General features: G+C 56.9%; 1 protein-coding gene across 1 annotated transcript in view; it reads left to right on the top strand.

Moving 5' to 3' along the window:
• Positions 1-12,203, top strand: part of DNAH1 (dynein axonemal heavy chain 1) — an 84,527-nt gene that overhangs the window by 57,791 nt on the left and 14,533 nt on the right. The window contains exons 37-52 of the mRNA XM_055343646.1: positions 64-241; positions 1,045-1,239; positions 1,329-1,448; positions 1,707-1,865; positions 2,002-2,109; positions 3,218-3,358; positions 3,512-3,672; positions 4,100-4,257; positions 4,620-4,793; positions 5,553-5,591; positions 7,772-7,950; positions 8,916-9,146; positions 9,754-9,950; positions 10,409-10,544; positions 11,398-11,606; positions 11,737-11,908. Of these exons, the coding sequence (XP_055199621.1) occupies positions 64-241; positions 1,045-1,239; positions 1,329-1,448; positions 1,707-1,865; positions 2,002-2,109; positions 3,218-3,358; positions 3,512-3,672; positions 4,100-4,257; positions 4,620-4,793; positions 5,553-5,591; positions 7,772-7,950; positions 8,916-9,146; positions 9,754-9,950; positions 10,409-10,544; positions 11,398-11,606; positions 11,737-11,908 (2,557 nt within the window). The remainder of the gene's footprint in view (positions 1-63; positions 242-1,044; positions 1,240-1,328; positions 1,449-1,706; positions 1,866-2,001; positions 2,110-3,217; positions 3,359-3,511; positions 3,673-4,099; positions 4,258-4,619; positions 4,794-5,552; positions 5,592-7,771; positions 7,951-8,915; positions 9,147-9,753; positions 9,951-10,408; positions 10,545-11,397; positions 11,607-11,736; positions 11,909-12,203) is intronic.

The following is a 12,203-nucleotide window of genomic DNA, read 5'->3' as shown; positions in this document are numbered from 1 at the left end:
AGCCAGTGGTGCTTGCTGCCCTGTCTCTGGGTGCCTATGACCCTCTCCTCCTGGTGGCTGCAGGACAGATGGGATTTTCCCCTCCCTCATCCGGGTGGGGGCCATCGCCTCTGACACCAACAAGAAGTGGTACATGTTTGATGGGCCGGTAGACGCCATCTGGATAGAGAACATGAACACGGTGTTGGACGACAACAAGAAGCTGTGCCTCAGTTCTGGGGAGATCATCAAGCTCACAGAAGTATGCCTACCTGTCTGCTTTCCCAGCTCTCCTCTGCCACTGGGTGGCCCTGAGGCCACAGTATGCTGGCCCACCTCATCCCCCTTTCCTCTCAGGGCCACAGCTACATCCCAGGCCAACCACACATCTCTTTGGTGTCCCTCCCCATCTCAAGCCCCCACAGCTCAGCCATGTCAGGTGCAGCTGTCCAAGGCTGCCCTTCTGCAGACCACATTCTGTGATGCTCTGGGCCCAGGTCCAGGATGACCTCCCACTGCTCTCTGGTTGACTCTAACTTGTGCCTCCTAGGCCCCCTTGCAACTATGACAGACATCTTAGCAACGTGCCAGGAATCTGGGAGACAGGTGGTACGCACCTGGCCACACAGCCACCTGCCTGGTATATGAGGTGCAGTTCTCAGAAAAGGAGGGCTCAGAAAAGGAAGTAGAAGAGCAGTTCATGGTAGCTACACTGAGCTGATCTCTTGAACCCTTCTGAGAACACCTGGAAGTTCTGGAGCATAGCATACAGCTCCCATCAGACTCCTCTAGGGCTCCAGGGACCCCAAAATACCCTGGTCCTAGGCTGCCCAGAGAGCAATCAGGAATCTCCTAACTGTGGTTCTCCTCGAGACTCCAGGGAGAGTTCTGTTAGCAGCTGAGGACCAAGGGGTTCCTCTACCCCAACACTGCTCCTGGTCCACAGCCTGCCCCATGGCCTCCCCACAGCTGCAGGATGGGCAGCCCCTCCCCGTGGTTGTGCAGCCCTTTCCCCGGCCCTTGGAACTGGTGACCACTCACTCACACAGTTCACCTTGGTGCCAGGCGATGACCATGATGTTTGAGGTGCAGGACCTGGCAGTGGCCTCCCCGGCCACCGTGTCCCGCTGTGGCATGGTGTACCTGGAGCCCAGCATCCTGGGGCTCATGCCTTTTGTCGAGTGCTGGCTGAGGAGGCTCCCTGCCTTATTCAAGCCCCACGAGGAGAAGTTCAAGGCCCTGTTTGTCGGCTTCCTGGAGGTAAGCGAAGCCACAGTGTGCCCAGCCCAGGTGGGGTAGCAGGGAGCTATGGCCACCAGCCACAGGAACCGGGTGCTCATCTGCTGTAGGGATCTATCACTTTCGTCCGGCACTCGGTAAAGGAGGTGATCGCCTCCACCAACAGCAATTTGACCATGAGCCTCCTCAAGCTGCTAGATTGCTTCTTCAAGCCATTTCTGCCTAAAGAGGTACAGCTCCGAGCAAGTGGGGCTGGGTGCCTGCTCTTCCTGCCCCTGCTCCCTGTGCCTGGGCACCTGAGGGCCCTGAGCCCCACACCCAGCATCCCGGAAGGGAGAGTCAGATTGGGTCATGGGTTACCCATTCCGGTCTGCTGTGGAGATGCCAGACCATGCAGTGGAGGCCCCAGGAGGCCCCCGAAGCCCCGCTTCCTCAGGCTACTCAGCACTGTTCTTGCCTGGGCCTGATGTTGTCCCCACTGTCCCCAGGGCCTCAAGAAAATACCCCCTGAAAAGCTGAGCCGCATCCCAGAGCTGATCGAGCCCTGGTTCATCTTCTCCTTGATCTGGAGCGTGGGCGCCACAGGGGACAGCGCCAGCCGCCTCAGCTTCAGCCACTGGCTCAGGATCAAGATGAAGATAGAAAACGTGAGCGGCAGCAGACTCCAGGCTGGGCTCCCAAGGCTGGGTGTCCCAGGGCCATCCTTGGGGCCCGGCCCCCATGGACAAGCAGACACACAAACTCCTGGGGCTCACAGCCTGGTTTTCCTCCGTCCCCTGGCAGCTGACCTTGCACTTCCCAGAGGAGGGGCTGGTGTTCGATTACAGGCTGGAGGACGCAGGCATCAGCAACACCAATGACGATGAGGATGAAGATGAGGAGGGCAAGCAGGTGAACACAGGCTTGTACCTAGGGGGCAGGACAGGAAGGGCCCCACTGGATGGTGGCTGTCCTCCTCAATGAAAAATGATTACAGGGAGGAGACCATGCTGATGGCCACAGGTCTCAGGTGGGGGTTATTTGCATTATGTCATGGATCCTCACAGATACACAGTGTGGTTCTTATTGTATCCACTTTCCAGACAAATAAATTGAGGCTCAGGACAGTCATACCCAGCCAGTGGGTGTCAGAACTGGACTTTTCCCGGGACCAGGAAATGTTAGCATTCCTCCTTTCCCAACCATATGCATTGCCTCCTCAATGTTGATGCTGCTCCCAGGGATGGTTGCCTCAATTCTATTTAAAAGTCCCATTTTCCTAGGAACTGGATGTCCTTGGGGCTGGGCAGCAAGCCCTCCTGGCCTGCCTTGGTGTCCTATCCTTCCTATCAGCCAGTGATGGCTCCGAGAGCCTACTGTGCTTCCAGGATCAGGACCCAGCCCAGGAGGAGGAGGGGGCAGAGAGGCGTCTGTAGAGATGGCCACTGCACGCTCCTGCTAGGGATCTCACAGGGCACATTTGAGTCTACAGTCAGAACTGTCCCCAGTGTGACCTGTGGTTTGACCATAATGAACACCGTCATCAGGGGAAGTTGGCCAACTGGGTGGAGGCTGTGGGTGAAGGAATTCATGCAGGTAGGGGTGGTTGCGGGAGACCAGGCAGGGGATCTCTCATTGTCCCAGTGATGCCACCTCCTCTGGTTTTGGCCCCATACCCTAGGGTAGCCTGAGATGAAACAGCAAAAGCCTTTGGCTTCGGGGCCATCCAGTTTCCAGAACATCTCCCTGATGCAGAGACTCAGGGCCTGGCAATCCCTAGGAAGCCCTCAACCTGGGCAGCTTGTGCAGAGAGCCCTCCACTCCCAGGGGTTCGTCCTGGGATTTCCCACTCTGTGCAGAGATTCAGGCATGGGGCTCCCCATTTCAGTCAAAAGCAGCCCCTCTCCCAGGTTCTCCTGCCAGGGCCTGGCGGTGCAGTTCCTTGACCCTCCTGGTGCACTTGGCCAGAGCATGGTGGGGTGGAGTTCCAGGCTCAGCCCTAAGCTACCTATGGTTCCAGATTGCCTGGGTGAAGTGGATGGACTCCTCCACTCCATTCACTATGATGCCAGATACCAACTACTGTAACATCATTGTGCCTACTATGGACACGGTGCAGATGTCCTACCTGCTGGACATGCTACTCATCAACCATAAGCCTGTGAGTGCCCCTGCCATGCCCTGCCTCACCCACACCAAGGCCCAAAAGGCAGTGGGGGTGGGGGGGGATGGCTCCCATATTGACAGGGTGGACAGCTCCTACTGTGTGCCAGACCTTGTAAGAGTTTTAAACACATGACCCTGGTTCTCCTAGGTGCTGTGCATTGGGCCGACAGGCACAGGGAAGACCCTCACCATCGCTGACAAGCTCCTCAAGAACCTGCCACTAGAGTACATCAGCCACTTCCTCACCTTCTCAGCCCGGACCTCGGCCAACCAGACCCAGGACCTCATTGACAGCAAGCTGGACAAGAGGCATGCACTCTGTTCCTTTCTACACCTAGTGTCCTTCCAAGCCTGGCTCAACCAGCCACTCTCTCAGCTCCTTACCAAATTATGCTCTTGGGTTTGCCAAAAACTTCCTGGAGGGCCCTGGGCTGTCTTGCAGACTGCTCTGGAGCCATCATCCATCAGAAATCCCAAGCCATGGGTGCCCACCCTGGGTTGCGTACTCGAGTGGGGCTTGATATGGGCCTGCCTGCGAGGCAGGACTCAGCCTGAAGGGAGCCCAGACTCAAGGCGGCCAAGTGTGATGTCCCAGGATGTTCAGAGGGGAACAAGAGGCTGTTCAAGAAGTCTAACAATTCAGAGGAGGCTGAAAGCAGTTGCTATCCTGCCACCCCTGGATTCCCAGAGGACCTGGTACCAGTGGGTGCTGGGCTCACACAGCCCCTCCCCACAGGCGAAAGGGTGTGTTTGGGCCGCCCCTGGGACGCAACTTCATTTTCTTCATCGATGACCTGAATATGCCGGCCTTGGAGACATATGGCGCCCAACCACCCATCGAGCTGTTGCGCCAGTGGATGGACCATGGCGGCTGGTATGACCGCAAGGTCATTGGTGCGTGCCGGCTGGCCCAGGCCAGCGGGGTGCAGGCTGGGTGTGCTGGGCAGGGCTGGGGGCCTCTCCTGTTAGGCAGGGTAGGCAGAGGGCCTAGTATCCACAGTACTTTTAGAGGGTCCACAGAAATGTTCTGATTTCTTTTAAAATCACCAGGAAAATGAAGTTCTAGGTCAAAGAACGTTTTTAATGTTTAATGTATTCTATTAATATATTTATCTTTAGTCCAATACTGTTATAAATTATAATTTTTAATGTCTTTATAGAGGAGGAGGCCCTTGAAGGCCAAGTGCTTAGGGCCCACAAAAGTCATAATTCAGCCCCAGGTAGGGCTCCCTCCTGACCTCCTGCCTCCACTCCAGGATCCTTCAAGAACCTGGTGGACATCAACTTTATCTGTGCCATGGGCCCCCCTGGCGGAGGCAGGAATGCCATCACCCCACGGCTGACACGCCACTTCAACTACCTGTCCTTTGCTGAGATGGACGAGGTCAGCAAGAAGCACATCTTCTCCACCATCCTGGGCAGTTGGATGGGTGAGCACTGGGTGGAAGTGGGGGAGGCCCTGGGCAAAGGCAGAAACCCAGGCCAGGTAAGCTACTCCTAGGACGGCTGGAAAGGGTGGAATGGTGGAGGCAGCGACCTCAGCCCTGGCTTCACCCTTTACTCAGCTATGTTACCAATTCATGAACCTCTCTGAGCCTCAGTTTCTCCATCTGTATGATGGGTGATGATACTAGTGTCCACCATCCCAAGTCAAGAAGGTTAAATAGACATTGCATGTAGCATCTAGCATGAAGCCTGGTGCATGGTGATTGCTGAATATATTATTTATACACACGCACACTTGTGTATTCACCTGCATAAGTCCACACTTATGTTAGTACTTGCTCAGAAAAGCCGGTGGAAGGATGTTACTTTTATAATTCAGGGAAAGGAACCAAGATAGAATAGACAAAGTGGCCCTCACCTTCCATGGGGTTTGGGGAAAAGTCCACATCAAGATGAAGTTTTCCCCACCAGCCCACCTCCTGTCTAACATACACTCTGACCTTTGAACTCCCCTTGGCACTGTCCCAGGTGGTGGGTGATGGGCATCAGGCCTTCCCTCCTCTGGCCTGGCCTGCCCTGCCCCCAGTGGTGATAGGCCAGAACCTGCCTACAGGCTGGGCTAGGGGTGGGGACCACATTGCTGAGGAGGGTGGGTGGTAGGTGGCTGCTCTGGAGGCTGGCCAAGGTGAGCAACGAGGGACCTACCTAACTCTGAGCCCCATGTCTCTCCCTCAACTCTCTAGATGGACTCCTCGGGGAGAGAAGTTACCGGGAGCCCGTGCGTAAGTACAGGCCTAGACAGGGCCTGTATGGGGTAGGGCACTGGTTCCAGGGTGAGCCCTGGGTTCCAGTTGGGTGTGGCCTAGGCTGAGTCCCAGTGGCCACAGAGAACCATCCTCAGGCTCATATGGGGACGCTGAGCTACTGCCACAGCAAACACCTTCAGAGGCTCACTCGACCATTCCTATAGCAGTCATCCTTCAGTGCCTGGGTGGTGTTCAACCCATAGTAAAAGCAAAGTCAATGTGAGTTAAATGGATGAATAAAGAAACCCAACAAACTCTTACCCTGTGTAGAGAAGCAGAGGCTCCAAAGAGGCCGGCCCTATTCAAAGGGTGGGCATCTCTGCTGTGAGTGGGCATCTCTGCTATAGCAGCCTCACACAGGGCAGATCTGGTGGTCATTGCAGCAGAATAACCAGCCCCTTCAGACTCCAGCCCTGGCTCTAGTCCCACCTCAGCTGAAGGAAGCCATCAGAAGACAGCGCCCTCCTTAGGCTTCCAGGTCTACCACTCACCTGTACCCGGGCCTCCCTCAGCCCTGTCTTCTCTCCTGTTGCTTGGAAAGGACTAGCTTTCTCCTGGGTATAGCCAAAGAGCCCTTCTCTGAAGCCTGAATCCCACCACAGAGTGTCTGCTGGAGGATGTGGCTCCACGTCCCAAGACACTGTATGTGTGTGGCCCATCTCTCTGGGGCCATTCTTGCCAGCAGGCAAACATGTCCTGATTTCCCGTCTCAACAACAAAACTAACACAGCCACTCTGGGCCCCTTCCCGTTCACCCTGGCCATCTTTCCATTTCTCCACTCATGTTGACAGCACATCTCCAGAGCATTGTCCCTTCATGCTGGCACCAGCCACCCTTCCCACTTTCCCTTGTGTCTCACTCCCTGGAGAGTGCCCTTGTCATGGTGGCTTCGTGTGGCCAGATCAAAGGTCAGCTCTCAGTCCTAATGTTCCTGGGCTCTTACTGTTGCTGGAGGGTAGCCCTTCCTCTCAGGTCAGGTCACCCCCATTCCTCATCCCAACCTCCCATCCAGCCGTCTATCCATCTCCACCTGCAGCCAAGGGACCCATTTCCATGTTCATTTGGGTCACATTCTTCCTTTGCTCAACTACAGGCAAGAGCCCAAGTCCCAACAGTGGTAGGCAAGGCTACCCCAGCCCCTTGTCCCCTCTCTGCTCTCACCCCGCCCCCCCCCATCGGTTCTTAACACAACACTGCAGGCCTTGGAACTCTTGCTCTGGTCCTGGGCCCACTCACATGTCCGCTGTCCAGCTCTCCGCTCTAGTGCCCCTCCTCCTGAGCCCTCCCGCCCCTGACCAAGATTACATCAAATGCCTCCAACCCTGGCCCCCCTGATACTCTCTGCTGCGGCTGGCCTCTCTGTAGCCCTTTATTGTCGGCTCTGCTGCAGATCTATTGGCTGCCTGGCTCCCCGCAGGCAGCAGCTGAAGGGTGAGGAGTGTGTCGGCTGGGACCACCCTCTGTGCCCAGGACTGAGGACAGTGCCTGTGTTAACAAACGGAGGAACCCGTCTTTGGGGCTCATGAGCCCTCTTGCACCTTCTTTACTTGTTTTCCACTTCAGGGGATTCCCTCTGCCCCAGGTTCCCACTGACAGAATTTTGGTTCCCAGCAAAGAATTGAATAGTTTTTAAAGAACCAAGAACCTCAGTTACATTAGTAAGGAAAATGCTGGCTGGTGGTTGCAGCAGCTCCGGGGGGCTGGTAAGCCCCGCAGGTCATGGCTGAGCTCCAGGCCCCGCACGTCCACCATTATGCACTCCTGAAGCCACTGTTGGCCATGTGACCCTCCCCTGCTAGGCTCAGAGCCCCACAGGGCAAGACAGTAGGGTCTCTGCCCAGCACTGACCCCATTCGTACCCCCAGTTCTGTGGATGTGTCCCAGTGCCCCAGTGGGCAACAGACTGTGTTGGTAATGAGGCTGTAAAGGAGGGCAGAGCTCAGAGCAGGAGATTCCTCACCCCAAGCTGGGGGGTACCAGGAAGAGCTTGTGGGGAAGATGGCATCCAAGAGGGGTTGAAGGATGCGCAGAACCCAGGCCCCCAGGCTGGGGAAAGGGCATCTGGGAGAGAACACAGCACTGGCAAAGGCAGGAGATTAGGATCCACAGGGATTCCCTGCCTGTGTGACCCAGGCCCACCTTCCTGTTCCCACAGCTGGGGCCCCCACCATTGCCCACTTCACGGATCCCCTCGTGGAAGCCACCATCATGGTGTACTCCACTATCACCTCCCAGCTGCTGCCCACTCCAGCCAAGTCCCACTACACCTTTAACCTGAGGGACCTCTCCAAGGTCTTCCAGGGCATGCTCATGGCCGACCCGGCGAAGGTTGAGGTAAGGATCTATCCAGCAGGGTTCCTTCCAGTGTTCAGTGGAGGAGAGCACACAGTGCCCTCATAGTCCTCTCCAGCCCCTTGATTTTGGCCTAACTGCTCAAACTCTGCCCAGCCTTGACCTGGCCAGGCCCTGAGCAGGGCTGGGGGCACGCTGGGCTCCAGGCCCCCTTTCCTACAGCTGAGCCGTGTCTTGCATGTCAAATCCATGCCTAGAATGGCAGTGGTCATGGGGATCACACAAAAGGACCCAGGGTAAGGCAAGGGAGAGCGAGGGTTCCTAATGGAGGCCTTGTGCAGAAGCTCTGGAAGGAAGTATGAGTGGGATGCATTCCAGGAACCAGAGACACCCAGGTGGAAGGCACAGAACTGCAGCAGGGAGTAGGCTGTCGGTGTGCCGGGTGGGCTGGAGCAGACTGTCAGCTGTGGGGGCCATAGGGCCTGAAGGCGATGGGAACCATGGGGTGAAGGGGGGCAGATTTGCACTTGCAGTGGGGGTGTATGGGTCAGTGTGTACAGAGCCTGGGACCAGGGAGACTTGGTGAACAAGACAGATGCCAGCCCTGACCTTGCCAAGCTAGGGTCAAATAAGTAGAGATAAGGGCCTGGGGGCTTCTGGAGGGCCATCCATTCACCCAGGGGGAGGTGGAGAGCTGGGATGGAGGTGGCAGCAGACTTGGAGATGGGAGCAGAGTCAGAGGAGCTCACCAAGTGGCTGGATGTGGGGCGTTGGGAAGGTGTAAGGAGAACAGTCATCCCTCCTGGGTTTGGGGTTTGAGGAGCCATGGGGGCCCTGAGAGTGGAGACGCTGATGAGCAGCTAATGCAGCTGGATCTCACCTGGGCCTGGAGCTGGGGGAGGGGACAGCACAGCACAAGGTGGGGTGCTCGGTTGGCTGCTGCCCCTGCACACGGCCCCGGCCAGGTCTTGAGGGCAGGGGCCAGCACCAACGTGGGGTGGTTGCAGGACAAGGTCCAGCTGCTGCGTCTGTGGTACCACGAGAGTTGCCGCGTGTTCCGAGACCGCCTGGTGAGTGAGGAGGACCGAGGCTGGTTTGACAAACTACTGGAGAGCCACATGGAGCGCTGGGAGGTGGCCTTTGCCGACATCTGTCCCTTCCAGCCCATCCTCTATGGGGACTTCATGTCGCCAGGCTCTGACGTCAAGTCCTATGAGCTCATTACCAGTGAGAAGAAGGTAAGGGGCCCCTTCGCTCTGCCCCTTGTGCCCTGGGCCCTCCACAGCACTACGAACAGACCACCACACTATGACTAGAGGGTCAGGACTATAAAAGCCAGCCCTTGCCACTCTAGGTCCCATTGCCTCACTTTGCAAAAGGGCACAACGGGCCCTGCTTGGCCCACCTTGATGACAAGCCTGTAGTTCACCTAAGACAGGCTCTGTAAACATGGACATGCTGGCCTGTTGGAGGGGCTCTCATGCTGCCCATGGAAGGGAGGACCCCTGAGTCAGGACCTCAGGGAGGCACGGAAGAGACCTCGTCAGAGGCCTCGGAGCTGTGTGGCTACAGTGGCCCCCCCCAGTGGTTTCCCTCCACACACATCCCCTCCTAGTTCCCAGGAGCTCCCATGAGGGCCCCAGGTCAGTACACCAGGTGAGACCTGGAGGAAACAGGCAGGGCTCTGAGCCCGCCCCTCAGGCCCCTGTGTGTATCCTACAGGGCTTCTGAGGCTCAGTGCCCCTCCACGCACAGAGGAGCAGGGCTGACCATGGGAGGGGGGCATCCCCTAGTGCACGGGGGATGGAGAGAGGGCCCAGATCTCCCCATCCTCCCTGGCCCCAGATGATGCAGGTGATTGAGGAGTACATGGAGGACTACAACCAGATCAACACAGCCAAGCTGAAGCTGGTCCTATTCATGGATGCCATGAGCCACATCTGCCGCATCAGCCGTACCCTGCGCCAGGCACTGGGCAACGCGCTTCTGCTGGGCGTGGGTGGCAGCGGCCGCAGCTCCCTCACACGGCTGGCCTCGCACATGTGAGGACCCCTGGGCATGCTGGGTGGCAGGCGGCCGGTGGCCGGTGGCAGGCTGTTGCTTCCATTTCCGTTCTTCTGGTGGAGCTGGGGCCATGCTGGGCCAGGTCGTCCAGCCCACATGCTACTGAATGCCCTGGAAAGGGGAGTTAGGCTCCAAGGAGAGGCAATAACAGTGCCGCGTGGTGCTCTAGGGTGGGAGGCATGGCTGCAGACATCCAGGAGGAATTCCTAGGTCAGGTGGCCACAGGCCTCCCCTCAGGATCAGAGCTGGGAGGATGGAGAAGTACATTCCAGGCTATGGGAATAGCTTAAGCAAAGGTCTGGAGGAAATACAGAAGGTTCAGGGCCTGGAGAGTGTGCAGATCTGCCCAGGCTGGGAGCCAGACTCCAGATGGCTGGGAGTGGGGTCTGGCTATCCCCCACTCAGCACTTGGCCTTGAGCTCTGGTATGTCTCCAGGGCCGAGTACGAGTGCTTCCAGATTGAGCTATCCAAGAACTACGGCATGACCGAGTGGCGTGAAGATGTCAAGAAGGTCTTGCTCAAGGCTGGCCTGCACAGCCTGCCCATCACCTTCCTGTTCTCCGACACTCAGGTGCCGCTGCCATGGACAGTGGGCAGGGTCCAGGGTGGGCTGGATACAACCCCGTCCTGGTGTGGCATCCTGGAAAGTGGTCAGTCCTTCTTGCCCAGGTCCCTGTCTGGTGGGGTGGACGTTTAGAAGGATGGCTGGGATGCGGGGTGGGGGGCCAAACCTAGCCTGTCAGAGTTAGGGAGACCTAGATCACTACTATACCCCAAAAGTAAAGAAGGTCCCTGGCACCATGGCTGACCACAGGTGACACCACCTTCACTGGCCAAAGGCTTCCCACCTCAAAGACTGCAGGACTTATGCCTGAAGCACTGTGCCCCTGGTGGCCCTCTTGGGGGCTGCTGCCTCTAGGGCTCCCCAGGCATGAGGTCTGTCCCTAGGTCTCTAAGAGGAAGTGAGGTTGTAGCTCCGGGGTCTCAGAACAAACAGAGTAGCACTTAAACCTGGTTGGTAGGCGGAATTGGGCCGAGACAGGAGCCCTGGCATGCTTTCCACTCTGTGTAGGGTCCCCCCCGTTCCTAGCCCTGCCCCTACCTCCTAGCAATGACATCTTTCTGCCTATGGCCTGCTTTCCTTCTATGAGGAAGCTGAGGCATAGAGAGGGCTGGAAAGTGAGAGTAAGGTACCATATCTCTCACCCAGGGTCTGGGGCCCTTCCACAGCCCAGTGGTGATGTTCAGAGTCTCTGCTGTAGGGCAGGCCTGGGTATGAGTCCTACACCATGACTTACCAGGTTACTTGTATGACCCTGAGCTTCTCTGAGCCTCAGTGGCATGGTCTGCTGTGAAGGTCCAGGGAGACCTGCACCCAGGGGCCATTATCAAGCCTTAGCTTTTGTACTCTCATCTCTCTCCAGATCAAGAATGAGTCTTTCCTGGAGGACATCAACAATGTTCTGAACTCAGGCGATATTCCCAACCTCTATACCTCAGATGAGCAGGACCAGATTGTCAATACCATGCGGCCCTATATCCAGGAGCAAGGCCTGCAGCCCACCAAGGCCAACCTCCTGGCTGCCTACACTGGGCGTGTGCGCAGCAATATCCACATGGTGCTGTGTATGAGGTACGGGCAGCCATTGTGGCCATGCAGGGACTGCGGGGCTGGGCAGGGATGCACCTGGGCCTGCCATGAGGAGGGTCTTGGGCTCCTAGGGGCATGAGTCAGTGTCTCATTTGGACTTTTGGTCCCCTAGCCCCATTGGAGAGGTATTCCGAGCCCGCTTGAGGCAGTTCCCCTCCCTTGTCAACTGCTGTACCATTGACTGGTTTAATGAGTGGCCAGCAGAGGCCCTGGAGTCTGTGGCCACCATGTTCCTGAATGAGATCCCAGAACTGGAAGCCACCTCTGAAGTAATTAAAGGACTGGTAGGTGTTTTGGTGAGGAGCAAGCTGTCAGAGTTTAGGTTTGGGCTTAGGGTCACTGCGGCCCAGCTGAGAGTCCTAGGCCCAATACTGAGGGGCATTGGGGCAGACAGCTTTATCCATTCTAAGCCTGTTCCCTCATGTGTATCATGAGACTGCCACAAGGTTGTCACAGGGATATAGGAGGTTGGACACATGTTACACAGTCACTATTTCTTTCATTCCCTGAGGGCTTTGTGGCAGTTTTCTTCAAAGAGCCTCCTCATAACAACTGAAGACCACAGATAGGAGGCTAGAT

The sequence above is a fragment of the Nyctereutes procyonoides genome, unplaced genomic scaffold, assembly GCF_905146905.1.
Source record: "Nyctereutes procyonoides isolate TBG_1078 unplaced genomic scaffold, NYPRO_anot_genome, whole genome shotgun sequence".
In the NCBI taxonomy this organism is placed as follows: Eukaryota; Metazoa; Chordata; class Mammalia; order Carnivora; family Canidae; genus Nyctereutes; species Nyctereutes procyonoides.
The sequence above is the reverse complement of the archived record's forward strand: the minus strand, read 5'-3'. Positions and strand labels throughout refer to the sequence as shown.